General features: G+C 39.7%; 1 protein-coding gene across 2 annotated transcripts in view; it reads left to right on the forward strand.

Annotated features, from left to right (window-relative positions):
• NDEL1 (nudE neurodevelopment protein 1 like 1) overlaps positions 1-15,594 on the forward strand; it is a 565,699-nt gene extending 550,105 nt beyond the window's left edge. For both annotated transcript variants that reach the window (XM_044085020.1, XM_044085019.1), the window contains one exon: positions 1,448-15,594. In XM_044085020.1, coding sequence (XP_043940955.1) covers positions 1,448-1,455 — 8 coding nt within the window. In that variant the 3' untranslated portion in view covers positions 1,456-15,594. The remainder of the gene's footprint in view (positions 1-1,447) is intronic.
• Positions 15,595-17,546: the final 1,952 nt, after the last annotated feature.

A 17,546-nucleotide genomic window follows, 5' to 3' on the forward strand; every position in this document is an offset into this window, starting at 1 on the left:
AGGAAAATAACTTTCTTGGGTGGCGTAAGCTATGGTACCTTGCTGGCTAGGCTTACATAGGCCCTTGGGCCGATAGCCTAGTACCTACGTATGAACCTATATGTTGAACATTTCTAGAAACTATTTGTTTCCTATTAATTAAAAAATGGAAATTTATATTATTCCCAATTGCATGAACGCCAGGATTCATAGAAAGTTAAAACCTAAGAACGTGTTATTTCTTAAAAATAAAAATATAGCCATTTGGTACAATTGCTTGGATAAAGTTTCATTGTTAACATTAGAACCAATGATGAAAAAATATAGTGTGGATAATGCATGTAGATTAATGTTGTATAGTATACTTGAAAAATGTAAAGATCAGTTGTATTATATGAATGATAATGAAAAACATAATTTACCATAACTTTTTGAATACTTAATGCCTACTATTCAAGGGAATATTACATTTAAAGGGGGGTGTCTCTAAATCCTATAAAATTATAATTAACAATAAATAATGTTGACTATAGATTTTGGAGTTTTATTGAACCAGTAGAGGCAGAAGATATATCAGATGGAAAATAAAAACAGAATTTTGATACTAAAATCTATAGGTTATTAATCCTCAAGTTTATATTAGAAAATGTTCACATGGAAATGTATTCATAGAAGTTTTATTACATCAGTCCAAATATCAAAATGTAATAAGTCAGAAATTTCTAAATGCTGCAGATGTGGTAAACGAACCAAAACAAATTTGGATACCTATATTTGTGGATTGTGGAGAAGTTGATAAGTATTGGAAGTATAAAAATAATTTCTGGTAGGTAGTATAGACAGATAAATGTGACCTTACAAGAGCAACGATTGTGGTAAATGCTCCAGTATTTCTGTTATAAATAGTAATCAGTATTGACGGGGTCTCCTAGCAGTTGCAAGAAAAGTAATTATTTAGAAAACAGAAATCTGATTAATATCTATTATTCAGTAATTTCACGTAATAAGCCACTTTTCTAGGTAATAAAAAAGAAGAAGAGAAGTTAAGATCTGGAAATGGTATTGTGAAAGCTTGTTGGAACAGATTGGAGATGTTAATAGTTAAATATAATGAAAGCCAGTTTTGAAGTACACATTTTGATGATTTGAAAAATGTGCATTGCTATGTAAAAAAAAAACTTGAATCTTCCTTTCTACTTTATATGTATATATTGCAAATGTGGTAAATTTAATAAAATTATTTAAAAAAAAAAAAGCATGACGAAGCACATTCATGAGATGCTCAAAGTATTGCATGGTTTTGTTTTTCTGCCATTAAAAAAATACCATATCTTGAATTCTTATTCCAAAATTCTGATTAAATGTATAGAACATTTAAACAATTCATCGGTAAAATACAATGTTAGCCTGTTAAGGTTAGTGGATACCATGTAACCTTGCTAATGTGTATATATTTATTGAATTTCAGGACAATAAATGGATTCGATGAAGCACCACCTACAGGAATTGGGCCATCACGATCACCTACTGGTTCAGGAATGCTTCCTTTTAGGGTATGAACAGAAAGAAAAAGACTTTGCATTCTCCCTCTTCTTTATGAAAGAAACCAACTCCAGGTTCACTTGCCGTTGTCCACACAGCATTGCAAATTTAGTTATTGTTATTAAGTGGGTCACATGTTAAGTGCCTCTGGTCCAACATGTAACTCAAGTCTGTGAAATGTAACAGATTCCCACAGGAATTTCCATTCGTAACAGTTTCTTTTGTATTGCTGCAGTGCTCCCAGCCTGGATAAACATGGACCCTTCTCCTGAGATGCAGACCATTTCTGTAGTTAACACATACATAACTAACTGCTCACAGTCTTTACTCAACTTAATTCTGTTTTGTTTTATATATAATTTTTTATGTAAAGTTAATCTATCCCGTCAGTTATTTGTTCATAAACAGGAAACTGTGTGTTACTGTCTGAATGAATTTTGGGAAACAACTTGAAAAGTCTAAGTGCCATCTCATTGTTACCTCATATCTCAAGATCAGCATATCTGTATTTGAAGTGTAATTCACTGTTAAAATGTCCTACATAGTGTGACTAGTACTTTTTCTGTCACTTTGAAATGCCTGTATCTTGACCCACATTCACATTCTGTCTGAAAACTGTCACATTTGGCTTTGTGTGCCTCAGTACGGAGAATTTTAAAGACCACTAATTCTGTATTTTTTTTATTTTTACAAATGCTTTGTAACTGATCTACTTTGAACTTGGGCTGTAGAAATGGTTGAAACATACCAGGTCCACTTTTGTTATTGTTAATGTAATTTAAGTATTTATTTTAGAACTGTTGAACTAGTCATATTGCACTGGGCCACAGGGCCCTTTACAAGTATAACTTGGATACGAGAGCCAAGAAATGTTACTTAGTTAACAATTCTCAAAAAAAAAAAAAAAAAAAACTTTTGTCCTACAGTTAGCTTTAATTTATTAAGAAATCATTTTGTATCCCTGATTCAGATTAGCAGGTTGTAAACCAAAGTACCAGGATCCTGAGCATTTAATGATGTTATTTATATGTCAAGGTAGGCTCTACAACACATGGCCTTTACTGTGAACACTGTTCTCACTGCTGGATTTGCCTTGCACCTGATTAGGTACACGTACTTAAGTGCACTTTAGTAATGGCACTTAACCACTGGGAGTCTCACATTTTATCTGAAATGTTCAATTCTATATCTGTTTATATATTTTTGAAGTGAATAGGTCTGTTTTTTTTTTTCCTTTTCTTAGTACTGCCGCCATACAACACTGGCCATGGGTGGGAAAAAGTGATATCAGAGAATCTTTTCTTTTTTTTTTTGGAATGTTCCTTAGGGTGCAGATGCATATCTAGAATAATGATGGACAGTCCTCTGTGTGTACACATTAGAAATCTGTTGTGCATTCCTTTGTATTATCTTATTTGTACTGCAAATCTGATGTCCTTCACATTCTGCTTCACTGATGGGTCATGGATCCCATCCCTAGATCCAACTCTGCCACCTCCCACAGCATTTGGCTTCTAGGCTCAAGCTCCTCCCGTATCCATAATCCTCAGCCCCTAGCACAACCACCCCATATCTCGTTTGCCGCCGGTGCACCCAGACGTGGTTTCCAGTGCTCAGCTAAGTGATAATCTTATTGTTATCTTATCTTCCTTTTCTAATTTAATTTAGTATTCTAGTGTTTTTAGTGTGTTTTATCTTTCTCCCTTTTTCCCTTTAGTATTCGAGGTGCGTCAGCTTTGGCTGTGTGACATTTCAGTTTGGTCCTTCGCCTTGGAAGACTTGTTGTGATCATTTGTGTTCAGATGTCTTTTAAAGAAAAGAGGTTGTGGGAGTTCTAGTGTCAGAATAAGCTTCCAAATGGATGCTTTTTCGTAACTTGGCTTGTTCATTGAGGTAGCATTTGTTATTTTGAAGTAGTTTCGTTACAGGCATTTTCTTTTGCAGTACAAAAGTGCCTTCTGGTTCCAGTTTCAGTGCACAAGCCTTCTATAATCGACCATTTGCAGGGTCCTGTAGTGTCTGTCTGACACTGTGGAACCAGATTAGTTAAGTCTTCTGTGTTCCTAATTTATTTTTTGAGGCTGGTAAGCCATTATCTGGTATCATTAAGCTGCACATCAAATGTGGCAGTACCACCTCTCATGTAGCTGCTGACTATGTACCCTTTCTGGAAATCTAAGAAGCAGCTGTCTGGAAGCTGAACATTTCAGATGTACTATTATTGGAAAACAACCCAGAAAAGGTGACAGTATTAGTGCTGCTTTTAACACAGTTCTGCTGTGAATCACTGAGTAACTGCTAGTCAGCACTATAACTGGACAAAACAAATCAGTTGAAGCGTTGCCTGGATGAGCCCCCTGTAACCCCCACATCTCCAAATACTAACTCTGTGTTAACATATCTGTTGGTTTATTGGAGGGGACAAGCGCCATCTAACGGAGAGGCCATTATGCAAGACTCTTAAAGGATTTTCCATTTCTTCAACTCTCCACCCTTCAGCAGCCTAACATGCACTCCTCTGAAATGGGAGCCACAGTGCCAGTTCAGTGACTAAAGCTATTTAAACCTGTATTTTGCACTTTACATTTTTTGTGGATCAGAGTACATGCCACAGTCCGTATGCTACCCACTTTAATTCCCCATCTGTATTCGTTATTACTACAATGAATCAGGCTACCTGTCTTCCCTCCAGGATGGGTGAGCTGTTATCAGCTACTCACTCCTACCACCAGCTAGCTTTTCCAGTGCTGGAACATTTATCAATCCCTGCTCATCTGGTTCACAGTCAGGGCTTTTGTTCAGGAGTTTAGGAGTAAAAGCTCCTTTTTGGCAGTTCAGGGTATTATATGGGGTCATGAATAATAATTGCAGCAGAATAACAGAATGCAGAAGGTGTAAAAATGTTACAAGGCACATGTAAACTTTGCTGTAGTACAGAGCTTTGTAGCAAGGGGGCAGAAAACTGAGTAAATTGCTTATTCTGTCCTGGGCAAATATGGATTTTAAACATAAATTTAGGAAAATGAGATGTCACATATGAGTTGTTAATGGGTGGAAGAGAGAGAGAAAAAAAAAACAGAATTTATGCTTGTAAGGAATATAGTCATGAGGACAAATGCAAATAGAGAAAGACTAATTGTAGACAGGTAATTGCTTTACTGCCCTAGTTATACAGTTGTAAAAAAAAATGTTAAACTAGCCTGATCTCTTCCCGGTTTTGCTTTTGCTTTCCTTGTAACTATATCCATTACTAGGAGATATTCTGATATTTCTGTCCCCATTCTTCCTGTAATCTTGGGTTTAGTTCTGTCGGTCTCCATTTCCGTACTGTATGACTTCTGGGCGGACAGTTAACCAGATATTTCTCCCTGATTTTCACTGAAAAAAGACACTTGTGCCTAGTTGGCTTAACCAATTTGCAAGTAAAAAATAAAACTATAAAATTTTAAGTATGTGAAAGAAAGAAATAAAGTACAAGAAATTAAGGAGTGCGAGCTTCATTTCCTACCTCTTCCTGCAAATTTGTTAAATGGTTTATTTTAGAGTTGTTTATTCCGAGGAATGAAGAAAGATTACTTGTGAAATGTTGAACCGCTTGGGTGATTGATGCACTGAAGGTTGTGAATGAAGTACAAAGGTTAAGAGCAGATGTATGGAGTAACATACGAGTGTCCATGAAACAACTGTTATAAGTGAAAGTTTAGCTTACTTTAGTAATGAATTAAGCCCGGAAATACTATTTGATGAATGGAGGCAGTTGCAAGCTGTACTACTGATTTATGAAAGGCTAAAACGTACCCAGGAAGAATCAAGAGAATTGCAAGCCTGTGGATTTGAGTTTGTATTATGTAGGACCACAGAGTGGATTTTTGTAAAGAGGAGTTTGGTGCTTTTCACTGGGTAATGGTTTGAAAGCTGAGAATCCTCATGAATATTTTTTGCCTCTCTTTACCCCCCACTGCCTGTAGACCATCAACCCAATTTTGGCCATTTCTCTCATTTGCTCCCCTTCACCATGATGGTTTACTGGGAGGGACTGTCCTCTAGACTGCCATGAAGGGGATGGTGTGTTTCCTTCCTAAACCAAGCTCCCGCCAGAGCATGAGCAGTAGTAGTCTTCCTAACCTACATCAGGGAGACCACACCACCCAGTGTGCCCCCACCCTCTAGAAGAAGCAAGTGGGTCATTTCCCTTCATTCCTCTTCCTCCCTGCCTGACTCCTTCATTGCAAGGGCCATTTGTCAAACCCATGTCACCTGGGCTGCAGTAAGGTCTTCATTACTCTGCAGCACAGAGTCAAACAAGAATCAGCATGGGTTTCCAAGGAGATCTTTTCAGTTTGTTATGCTTTTTATGACATAACTAAAGAATCAGAGGAGTAAACCAGTATATGTAATATTTTTAGATTTTAATTAACCTTTTGTTTTGTCTTTGCCCAGGATATTGGTGGGGGAGATTAGTTTGAGGGGAAGAGTGTAGCAGCTATAGGTGAGTTACTGAGTGAGAGCACTCTGTGGCATTTGGAGTTGTATTAGAGTAAGTCGTCATTTTTTGGAAATGGCAGTACCAGATGGTGGAAACAGCCCGCCAAATATGAATATAGAGTAGAGGATGACAGTTTTGCATTTATTTATTTTTTTAAAGCTATTTATTTTTTATTTATGTTTTATAGGGATATTGTGTTCACGGGAAGAAAAGAATTTAGGTATACTAAGGCTGACATGATAGAATGTCATTGAAGAGTAAAGGAGTTAGAAATGGTACTAAAGAGGATGACCAAAAATGACATAGGTCTTTGGAGTGTGCATCCGCATGAATTATATAGGAGAGACTTGGTCAAAGTGAAGAGGAAAAGGTGTAGGGGGTGATATGATATGGGCAAATGGTGGCTGGATTCACATTTAGGTAGAATGCGAGGTCTTTAGTGGCAAATTACAGGAAGAGATTAAAAGAAGCACTGAATGGCTTTACCTTTCTTGAGACTGGAGGCTGGGAATGAAGATAAGTTTGTTTTGGATAAATGGAATGTAATGGAACCTGATGTGGAAATAGACAGCTGCACTTGGGGCTAGATACTAATTTCATTTCAAGTGACTAAAAAGGCACATATTGCTTTTTATTTACTGTTCATATGTTGTCAAATAAGTCCATCTTGAGTTATATTAATTACAATATAACTGAGGCTTAATCTAGTTTAACTTGGGGAGAACCAATTTTCAGCATGCCAGTGATCATGTAGTGCTTCATGTAAAGACATGGAAGTTGGTACATGCCCATTGCAGATTTTGTTCACATTTACTGCTGTTATATATATTCTGTGGTGCTCATGCACTCTGAATATTATTTTTCTTTCTTACTTGGATGTACTTTAAATTGTAGCATTTTTCCACCAAAATAAAACTCTTGAATACCTTTTGAGTCAAGTCCTAACTTCAGTATATTATAAAGCAGATGTCTTCCTCTGTTTTTGAGTACATTTTGAAGGGAGATCTACCGTTCATTAAGCAACTCCCAGAATTTTAACTTCATCACAGTTCTGTAAAATCACAGTTCCTAGAATGATTTTGTGTATGTCGACTTTCTGGTATCACGGTTGTGCAAGCCCCCCCCCCCCCCCCCACAAACATGTATCAGAAGTTTCTCTTTTCTTTATGGTTGAGTCACAGTAGAGTTAGTACATGTCAAGTAAAGAGATGGGCAAAGCTACCCCCCCCCCCCATTGGGGGATTGCAGGAGGCTTGCCTTGCCAGCAAAGCCAGTTTGATAGAGATGTCGAAATCTTGACAACTGCATGTTTCAAAGTGTTCAACTCATCCAGTTTGCTTTGCTGTTGAGGAAGGGAATTGAGGACTTTGAGTTCACATTTAAACTATAAAGTTATGGTATAGTAATTGGACATCCTGAAAATACACAAACTTTTTATCCAGAATGTCTAAGAGCCTTCATGTTAAGCATAATTAGTACTTCTCAGAGACGGGGCTTTGCTAGATGAATTGGCACACTGTGCAGTCCCCGGAGTGGTGCCCCCTTCACCCCAAATTTTAGGACTAACAGAAAAAAAATCCTCTGAATTAGAGGACAAAAAAGTTCTCTGAACTCTGGCAAGGAGCTTACACTACAACCTCCTTGCTGCAGTTACTACTACCACACACGTAGACACACACATGCATACACATGTACACATTCGTTTAAACTTCCAAGATGTTTCCTGTCTGCGATTGTTAAAATGAATGCAGGTACTGCATTACTTTCCTGATGCTTCTTAACAGCTTGCCCTAGCTGCAGTCCTGCTTAGTGGTTTCAAGTAAATGTACTTACTACCATTTATTTCATTAAGGTGCCTTCCTTAACCTGAAAAATATTTTGCCACATTATTATTATTGTTAAATGCATATTCATTGATATTTCTGTTGATGTGGTTGAGTTTTGGATTACATGGCCATTCCCTTAGTTAATGTTTCAGATATTTGTTTTTCACAAAGTTTAGAATATCCTAGCAACACCAGGAGGTTGTTTACATGTTTAGAAATGTTAATCTTACACTTTTTACAAGTAGCATTGCATCAAGTTATTGGGTTGAGTAGCAAGATGTTTTATGTTTTTAACGTTTAGAATGCTGCTTTTGTTAACTACGTTAGTGTTGAATGCAGTTTTCTCTGCTAGATGTAAAGTACTCTTTCAGCAGATACAGTTGCATCTGAAGGGCCACCCTTGTTCAGCTTTTGATGCAGGATGGCAAAGTGCACCATATGTTCCACATGAAGGACTGTACTCCAGTATTTCTTACAGAATATATTAAATGCTCCATTGTCATTTAAAAGAAACTTCAGATCCACATCATAAGGATCATTGCTACAGTAAATCTCATTATGACCATGAACCCTTAATCCAGTCTGTCCTGGCAGTGGGGCACCCTTGTGGGTGTGCTAGTGTATGCAGTCTTGAACCATGACTGTTTGGGTGAGCTTGTCTGTAAGAGAGGTTGCCTTGTGTACCCTTACTCAGTTATTTTCTGCTGCTCACAGAAAAGCCAGTCCACTATTTTTTCATATTGTTTGACATTGCAGGCATTGATCTTGACACAGCTTTGTACAAAATACCCTCTTTCAACATATATTAGGTACATAGTAATTTTTACAGTTGTTTTTAATAGTTTAGTCTGTTTAGGGAAGACTCGGGATGCTGGCAACAGTGCATGGGATCCATAGTAATCCATTTTACAGTTACTGTAAATAAAATTAAGTTGTGCAGCTGTGGAGTAAAAGGAAACTATCTCACAGGATTGGAATCTCACCAAAACCACTGGCTGTTTTTTGATCTAATTGAAATTTGGTTAAATCCATATCAGTCAAGCACATCTATATCTTGTGCATATTGTGCTAAATTTAACAAGAATAAAAAAAATAAATAAACGTTAGCCAGGAACCTTAAGACTTGTTTGAACTGGTAGTTCATTTTCCTTTCTCAGTTTGGCTACTAAACAAAAGGTTAATTTTAAGATTTGAGATGGATAGATTATGAATCGGAGAACAGAACAAGACAGTGTGTGCTCACACAATTTAAATGCAAAACTGTGAAGTGAATTTCCCCTTGCCTATGGTGACATGCCTATGTGGTGCCCCTTTTTCAGTGAGACATCTCTGCACCTCGACAAATGCATGTTGCCTGCTGTGAGGTATGAGGCCTCAATACCCATGCCCCCTAGCCTTGCATGAACTCTTCTTTCCTGTTTGCACTCCTGGCAGTACAGTGACTACACTTCTCTCTGCAAGAAAAAGGTTGGAACACTTTTGGCTACCTAAATGATGGCCTCTTCCAGCTGACTCTTATCTTGATAATGGAGATGAATAAGTCCTTTGGTCGAGAGGTGGCTGGAGACTGGAAGACAGTGGGGGCCATAAATAAACAAAATATTGCATAGCAATATGTTTCTCATATCAGATATTATTTTTTTTTTTCTAATGTAACAGTATTTCTTCGCATCAGCAACGGGTTCCTGTGGCTGTGAGCTTCTCCAGAGAATTTTCAGTTTTTGTGGTTTGTGAGTGCCTTTGTCTATAACTCCTTTGCATATTATCTCCACTCTTTTTCTCTTAGTTAGAACTTTGTTTTTAAAAAAAAAAGTCTTCCTTCCCACCTGTTCTACCCTTTAATCTCTTTTCTCTGCATCCTTTTCTATCTTTTGTTCTTGATATGTCTTGCAAAAACCTCTGTTTTAAGAAATGCACTTCCTGTGGGCAGAAGATTCCTTTATTGGATGCCCACAGGGAGTGTGTTTATTGTGTGGGGCCTAACCATCTTGAGGCCCCTTGCTCCATTTGTCAGGCTTTTCACCCCCAGGCTGTGGCAGACAGGAGGAGCAAGCTGGTTCTTAAAAGGTTGCTTCCTACTTCCTCCAGCTCGAGGGTGCCGTCAACTTCAGGGTCTCAACTCCTTCCTAAAAGTCTTAGGTAGCCCCAGGAGGGCAGGCATCACTCTCCCGCTCAGCCTTCCTCTGAGCCTCCTAAGAAGGCTCTGAAAATTATTGGAACCAACTCAAGTCAGTGCCAGGCTTAGTTCTGACTTCTTTCCATCTACCCCAGTCACCCTCCATTGTCCTGGGGCCAAGCGTCCCTTCACCAGCTCCAATTGTGTCAGTGCCTATTTTGTTCTTAGGTCCCGATTTCATTCCCCAGGAGATCTTCCAGATCCACTTCATCAGCCTCCTTCAGGTCTTCTCAGAGCCTATCCTCCAAAGACATTGGCAGACTGATGTGGCAGTTCCTCGAGGCCCAGATTCAGATGGGGCTTTTGTCTGCTCTATCCACATTTGGTTAAGCAAGGATTTCACCTTTCTGAACTTTGGCTCCTTCTCAGATCCGCCCTTCAGTTTTGCAGTTTTTGATGCTGTTAGTCTCTAGTGCTGAGGTGTCAGTGCCGATAGAGGTTTCCTCTTCATCTCAAACTATTTCCCCACACACTCGTCTCCTTTGACTTCGGTTCTGAGCGTGTCTCTGAGCTGTACTATCTCGGTCGTTTCCAGAGGGAGGGCATCAACTTCAAAGCTTTCGGAGCCTTCCCTTCCCCTTGGGCCTTCAACTTTCAACAGCTTGGCTCAGACTCCCCTTTCAGAGCAGGGGGCTCGAGCTCTCCAGAAGGTGTCTGCTCCGGTGGCTTTGGTTGCAGTGGAACAGCTTTTGGTGGGTCAGAGGCCTTCAGCTTTTGAAGTGGTGGAGAGCACTCTCTCCCAGCCAATAAGACCCTTGGCGCTTTCTGCCATGGTACCTCCCCCTCCTCATTCTGGTTTGGTGCTCAAGGTCTCCACTCTGCTGCATGGCAGCCATTCCCCTAAAGCCTCCACAATCTTCCCCCTGCAGAACCCCTAGCATCTTCCAATACCTTCCTGGAGTGTCTCAGAGTAGGTCCCCCAGAAGAGGCTGTGTAAAAGGAGACATATTGATTCCTCTACAAAATTGGTCACCATGGACACAGATTGTGAGGAGAAGGGGTTCCAAAAGTCGCCACTCGATGACGTCTCCTTTGGAGACTTTTTAGAAATCATGTGCCAGTGGGGTGGTTGGACAGCCCAGAACACTTCCCAGTGAATTGGTGGTGTGGGAGGCTTTTGGGTCTGGCCAGTCTACTACCTGGATGTCGTCGCCCCCCCCCGGTCAACCCAATGATTCAGCTGGTGTCTTCCAGGACTTGGAAAGAGATGGATACAGTAGAACCAATCCCGAAACAAGCAGACAAGATTCTAAGTGCCCTCGCAGATCAGCTGTTTTGGGCCAAGGGTATCCCCGTAGATGCCATGGTTGTGGACGCCACCAAGAAGGAGCTTGCCCAGGAGAGCTCCCCTGTCCATTCCCTGAATAGGGAATCCTGAGCTTTGGACAGACTTGGCAAATGTTCACCTTGAGGGAGTTAAACTATTTATCCCACTTTACGAGGTTACAAAGGAACTTAGTAAAGGAACTTTCTAGCTCGACCCCAGGGTCCATGTCCACTGTGGATCAGAAAACATTTTCCTCTAGACTGACCACCCTTCAGTCACTAACCAATGCATCCACAAGATTGATTTCCTATGCTGCAGAAGGTACCTCTAGGCCTGCCAGTTCAGGCAGTGGCATGAGGTGTCATGCCTGGATGAGGCTGTGCATTTTTGCGGAGCCTTTCAAACGAGCTTTTATTAACGCCCTTTTTGATGGCTCCACTTTGGATCAACTTTTCGTAAGACTCTTTTCCAGAGTTAAAAGGACAGAAAGATCTTGTCTGCCATCGGAATATGTTTCTATACCCCAGAAAGGACCTTCTCCAGGAACCAGCATGAAAGTAAAAAAAAAATGTGGTTTCGGAAGTCATAGGGTCCATTTCAGGGCACTCTGGGAGAATTCCCCCCCCCCCAGGGCAGAGAGGGTAATAATCAGAATGGAAGATGCCACCCAGACAGCCGAGGGGATCTGCAAAATCAGGTGTCACAGGAAATCTCTCAGGACAAGACCTTCCAGTGAACCTGAACAGTTGCTTGACTGTCCTCCTCTGGATGCAGTCGGGGGGGGGGGATTCTCTTTGTACCCAGAAGCCAGGGAAGCCATCACAAGTGACAAATGGGTGCTGAGTATCATGTCCAAAGAATACTTCCATTTCCTTTCTGGAGATTTCCAAGAGAAAACGTTTCCTCCCCGATGTTCCATCCAATCAGAGGGAGGACATGGCACACACAATAGAAAAGCTTTTGCCTAAACAAGTCATTCAAGAGGTACCCCCTGATCAGTTTGGGTCAGGGCTTTTACTCCAGATTCTTTTAGTACCCAAAAAAAGATGGGAGACCTGAGACCTATTCTGGATCTGATCTGTCTGAACAACTGGATAAAGCACATGAAGTTCAGGATGGTCACAATCCAATCCATCCTGCCTCTCTTGAAGGTGGACGAATGGATGTGCTCGGTGGACCTGAAAGACACATACTACTGTAAAAAAATGGGCAGACACTCCAGGCAATTCCCACATTTCAGGCTGGGGGCCAATTACTACCAGTTCAGGTCACTCCTGTTTGGTTTCACCACAGCCCCCAGGGTGTTCACCAAATGCATGGCAGTGGTGGCAGCATATCTCTGCAGGGCTACCAGATTTTTCCATATCTGGATGACTGGCTTCTGACTGCTCCAATTAGGCATCTACTCATTCAAGCCACAGACTACTTACTACAGCTAGCCTCAACTAGGGATAACTGTCAACAGGCAGAAAGAACAGTTGGATCCAGTTCGTCATAAATTTTATTGAGGCTCAGTTGGAAGCAAGGACATCCTGTCCTTATCTGACAGCAGACAGGGTAACAAATTTCACATCAGACAAATTCTAAACCTCAGACTCCAGCAATTTTAGTACTCAGGGTATTGAGTTCTATGGTAGCCACTATAACTCTCGTACCCATATTACAATGGATGTTAGCAGTCCAGTGGTCACTATTCAGGAATCCTCCATGTCCTCCCATGAAACTTTCGTGAGTGTGCAAGGAATCTTTACTTTGGTGGCTTTACCCTGCAGTCACTACTTAAGGATGTCCGTTCATCCTTCCATCCCGATCCAAGTCTTTGGGAAGCCTGGTTGAATGTTCAGTGGAATTTTCTCTTTATGTTGAGCTCCTAATGTTGTTTAGCTTATAAATTTGTGTATTTTTCTCCAGTGTTAATATTTTTAAGTGCTCTACTTTTTGGGCAAACTCAATCTGAGGTATGTTGGTGGAGGGGCTATTGTGGGTATAGGGAAGAGCTCAAGTCAGGAACCTCAAACTGTAGAAATGTGGCCAATCTGTTCTGAGGAGCTGAACAGAGACCTATAGGTTAATAGAAATGAAGATGGACAATGCAGGTGAAATTTTTGGAAGGAGAATTTTGCCCCTTTTGCAGCAATTTCATTCATTAAAATTTTTTATCAAACAACTGTTTTTTGCACAAAAGAACTTCTCACATGGTACTCTACATTTCATAGTCTGCTGCCTTATAGGTGAAGTTAAGGACTTCCATGGTGAGCTATGCATCTTGTCTCAGGTTTCTGTCTATGTGTCAGTCATTAACTTTGCTGCCCTACCCCCTTGCCTGACCTATTTATGTGCCCTCGTGTTACCTAGGAGTGGTGTGGGGTACCCTTTGTAAGGGAGAGGAATTCCTTATTGTAACTTCATTTTTATTCCATGAAAGAGAAGTGACAGTAGTCAGTTATTATCCACATGTTCTCATCCTTTATGCAAGTTTAGACTACATAACCCTGTGGTGCTGGTCTTTGTATGACACCACAGACACCCAGAACTGCCTACAATATTCTGTGCATACTCAGCCTTCATTGCTGTTTGAGACCTAGACTACTGGTTTTCACCAGTGAAAGGGCTGAGTTGGATTCCTGGGCTGGAGCAAATGGGCCATAAGGCTGTGTCCTAGCCTGGAAATGCCTAGCTCATTTGCTCCTGGAATGACTGGGATGATTGTCAGTAGTGGAGCCATTAGGCAAGATCCTGTGAGGGGTTACAAAAAAGACTGGTACTGGCCCCTCAGCCCCATCTCCCATGGCAAGATCCTGCATTGTCTGAGCTTGCCTTGTGAATTAGGGTTACAAAAAAGACTGGTACTGGCCCCTCAGCCCCATCTCCCATGGCAAGATCCTGCATTGTATGAGCTTGCCTTGTGAATTAGGGTTGCAGATGCTGCATTTATGCCTTTGTTGTGTGTGCCATGGAACCACCACGTCTTAGGTTTTGTCAGTAGTTTGTATTGGCAAATACAAATTTAGCTGAGAGCCCATATAGGTTAAAGGAGGTGCTGATATCAAGTTTTCCCTCTTCTTACTTGAACTAAAATGAGTATGTCTAGTCTGTTTCATTTTATTTGCAAAACTTGTGTCCTGGACAACTGTGATGATCATTGATCTTGTGCCAGGAGTATCTTGAGTGGATTTTCCTCTGTGTGAGTTTTAGCTCTTTTCTTGAAGTAAATCATTTCACCTAAGGTCTGTACTGTGACCCAGTAGTTAAGGCCAAATCCTAGGGGGCAGCTTATGTTCTCCATGATGTAGGAAACATCTTTTCTGTAGATAACATGCCGTCCTGTGAAAGCCTTCAACTCAATTTTTGTTAATAATTAAGTTGTAAAAGCATTTTCTAAGATATTGATCATTCATTTGTAAGTCACCACTGTTTTTTTATGCTCCATAAGTAGCAGTAGGTCAAGTTGTCATCCTTGCCATGCCATGCAGTTTGAGCAGTTCTCACTTTGCAGCACTTTACCATGGTGCTGAGTTTATTGACAGAAAAAAAAACACTAGGTTTTCATAGTTGAGTTTTACCCCCAAGACACTGTTTTGAATGAAGATGGTCTTGCATTATCAGGAATTATGGTTGATATGCATACTTTCTTTAGTACTCTAGGTCAGAAGATCTTGTTTTATAATTATATTGTTTGAAATGAAGTGTACAGTGCTATGTCCAGGTAAAAAAGAAAAGTGGCAATTTTACTGAAAAATTACTGATATAGACTACTGGGCTGCAAATCTTGCAGATTTATGTAGTAAAGAAAGGAAAGCACACTTCGCTTGGTAAATATGACTGATGCACCCCTAGTAGTATCTATAAACAAATGTTTCCAATATGTCAATAAAAATAGACCGGTAGCAGAATGTGAATTAACATAAACCTTAAAGAAAATCTTCTCCAGGATGTGTAAAATTGCAAGATGAGAACAGGTTTCTAAAGCATTTAGGAATATTTTCCTCCAGTATTTTGTTACTGGTTAGTTTAGTAACCAGAGTTTATTGTACGGTTACACTAGTCACTTTTTTAATTTAAACATAACAGATTTGTTGTTTGAAGGCCTATTGCTTTGCTTGTTTACATTTTTTGTATATAGTTTGTAAACATAACAGCCTGACACTTTTGTACATAACTTAGGCTTTGTATCGTTATTTATTTATTCAGATTCTCTGTGACACGGTTAATTAAAAAGAATATTATTACAGGAGTTGTATTAATTTGCCTATTACCGTGATGCAAATTGGATGTGTAATTTGTCAGCTAACTTCAAAAATAAAGTATTTTAAGTGTTTATTGTTAATTTTTCTTGAGAAGCTGCATAGCACAGAAGTTATTTTGCTGTTGATGCAGTATGTCTGTTCTGGTAGTATGATCACATCGTTAAATTCAGGTGCCAGTAGATCCTGCTTAACTACCATGTCCAGATAACATTTGTTTCACATTTTGGGGTTGTAAAGTTGAGGGAAATGGGAGCACTGTAAGCAGCTGTAATAGCAGCAGCCAGAGAATGATACAACATACTTTACTTCAGTGAAACGTACTACGTGTGTTTATTGTTTTGCCAAAAGTCTTAACAGCATAGAATGATGTCTGTTGCGTAAAAGGATCAAAAAGAGATGCATCTAGCTGTAACAGCAACAACACATCAACAGACTGAGAATCTGCTACAATTAGTAAAGTTTCACAAGAGTCCATTTTCAACACTTTATTGTAACTCAGCCAATCCAGCAGTGTGGCTGCATGGGGTTGATGAATAATGAATATATTTGCATATGGCTTTTATTTCTAGCAATCATTTCCTTATGTTGTTCAGTACATGGATCATCATTGCAGTAGCCTAACCTATACGACTCTTGCCCCCTGCACCAGCCAGCTTCCCAGAACTATGGATACCCTCCAACTGCCAGGCGTGCACAAGGCACTCCATATAAAAGGCATTTGGAATTCCAAAACAATTAACAGCTTTTTTGACACCAGAGTGTGCACTTCTTTGGTGGGACCTGTGATTTTGTCTGTCAACTAGCAATCCTTCAAGAGCTGGGCAGTTTCCTGTTGGGCAAAGCCTTCATATTTTTCTTGAAATTTATGTGGACAACTTGTGGGATTTTCTGTCAGAATATTTTACTGGTCACTAATAAACCGTGATTGGGATTGTCTTGTTATTTGGAAGAAACTGTCATGTTGGTATTGTCTAAATTTTTGTGTGGAAAAGTTAAATTTTTGATTAACAACCTTTTAATTTAAAATATATATATTTTTATTAAAACCTATCATGTTTGGGACAAGATATTATGCCTATGGGGGACTTTCTCTGGTTTGCTTACCTGAGAACCACCTGATCTGACGTCCTTTTCATTCTTCCTCACAAAAGAGTCTAGGAACTGATCCTTGAATCTGAATCGGCTGCATGTACAAGACTTCGGATCCAGTTTTCAAACTCCTTCCTCTACCCATAATTGTCTGTTCTGTCTCCAACCCCTCAGATCTCGTTTGCTGCCATCATTGTAAGACCGACTATCTTTCTCAGGCATTAAGAAATATCTTTTTTGGGTAATTTTTCTTAAAATCCTGTGTGTACAGTTTCTTCTCTATACTGTTACCGTAGTAGCTGCCTTTTTTCCTCCCTCTAGCTGTTGCTGGCATTAGGGCTTTTGTTCCCTTTCTCTAGCGGTTGTTGCTCTTGCTTTTCATACCACTATTGGTACTTTACCTCCTTCTGGCAATATATTAGGTATCTCCCTTTTCTATTTATACATGTATATCTATATATAGGTTAAAAAAAAAAAAGTGTTTAGAAACCACAGTAGAACCAGTTATCAGATGCAGCAACAACAGATCACATGCGACCTGGAATCCACCAAGCAGTTTTCTAAACAGCAGTATTTTATCCATGTAAAATCTGTTAGTGCTTCAGCTAAAAAGCCTTTTCAGAGTATAAAAAAACACAAATAACACACATCCTTTATATACAAAACAATTTCTTTTAATTATTTAGTGAATTAACTAAAGCAATTATATCATTGCAAAACATTTACCCAATTAAAACCCTCCAGTTACATTCAGTATTAAGTCCCTTAGGGACTAAAGTTTCATACTTTAGAAAAAGTGTGTCGCTCGTCCAGTCAGGATAAAGTAGACAAGTCTTTGTGGGTTCTGTTCAAGCAGCTTTATTATGTACAAACACATCAGGATTGAGGCTTAATAACTTTAATTTAGATAAACTTGTAAACACACCGTTACACT

Source organism: Protopterus annectens, chromosome 10.part0 (genome assembly GCF_019279795.1).
Source record: "Protopterus annectens isolate FY-2018-M chromosome 10.part0, PAN1.0, whole genome shotgun sequence".
Taxonomy (NCBI): Eukaryota; Metazoa; Chordata; order Ceratodontiformes; family Protopteridae; genus Protopterus; species Protopterus annectens.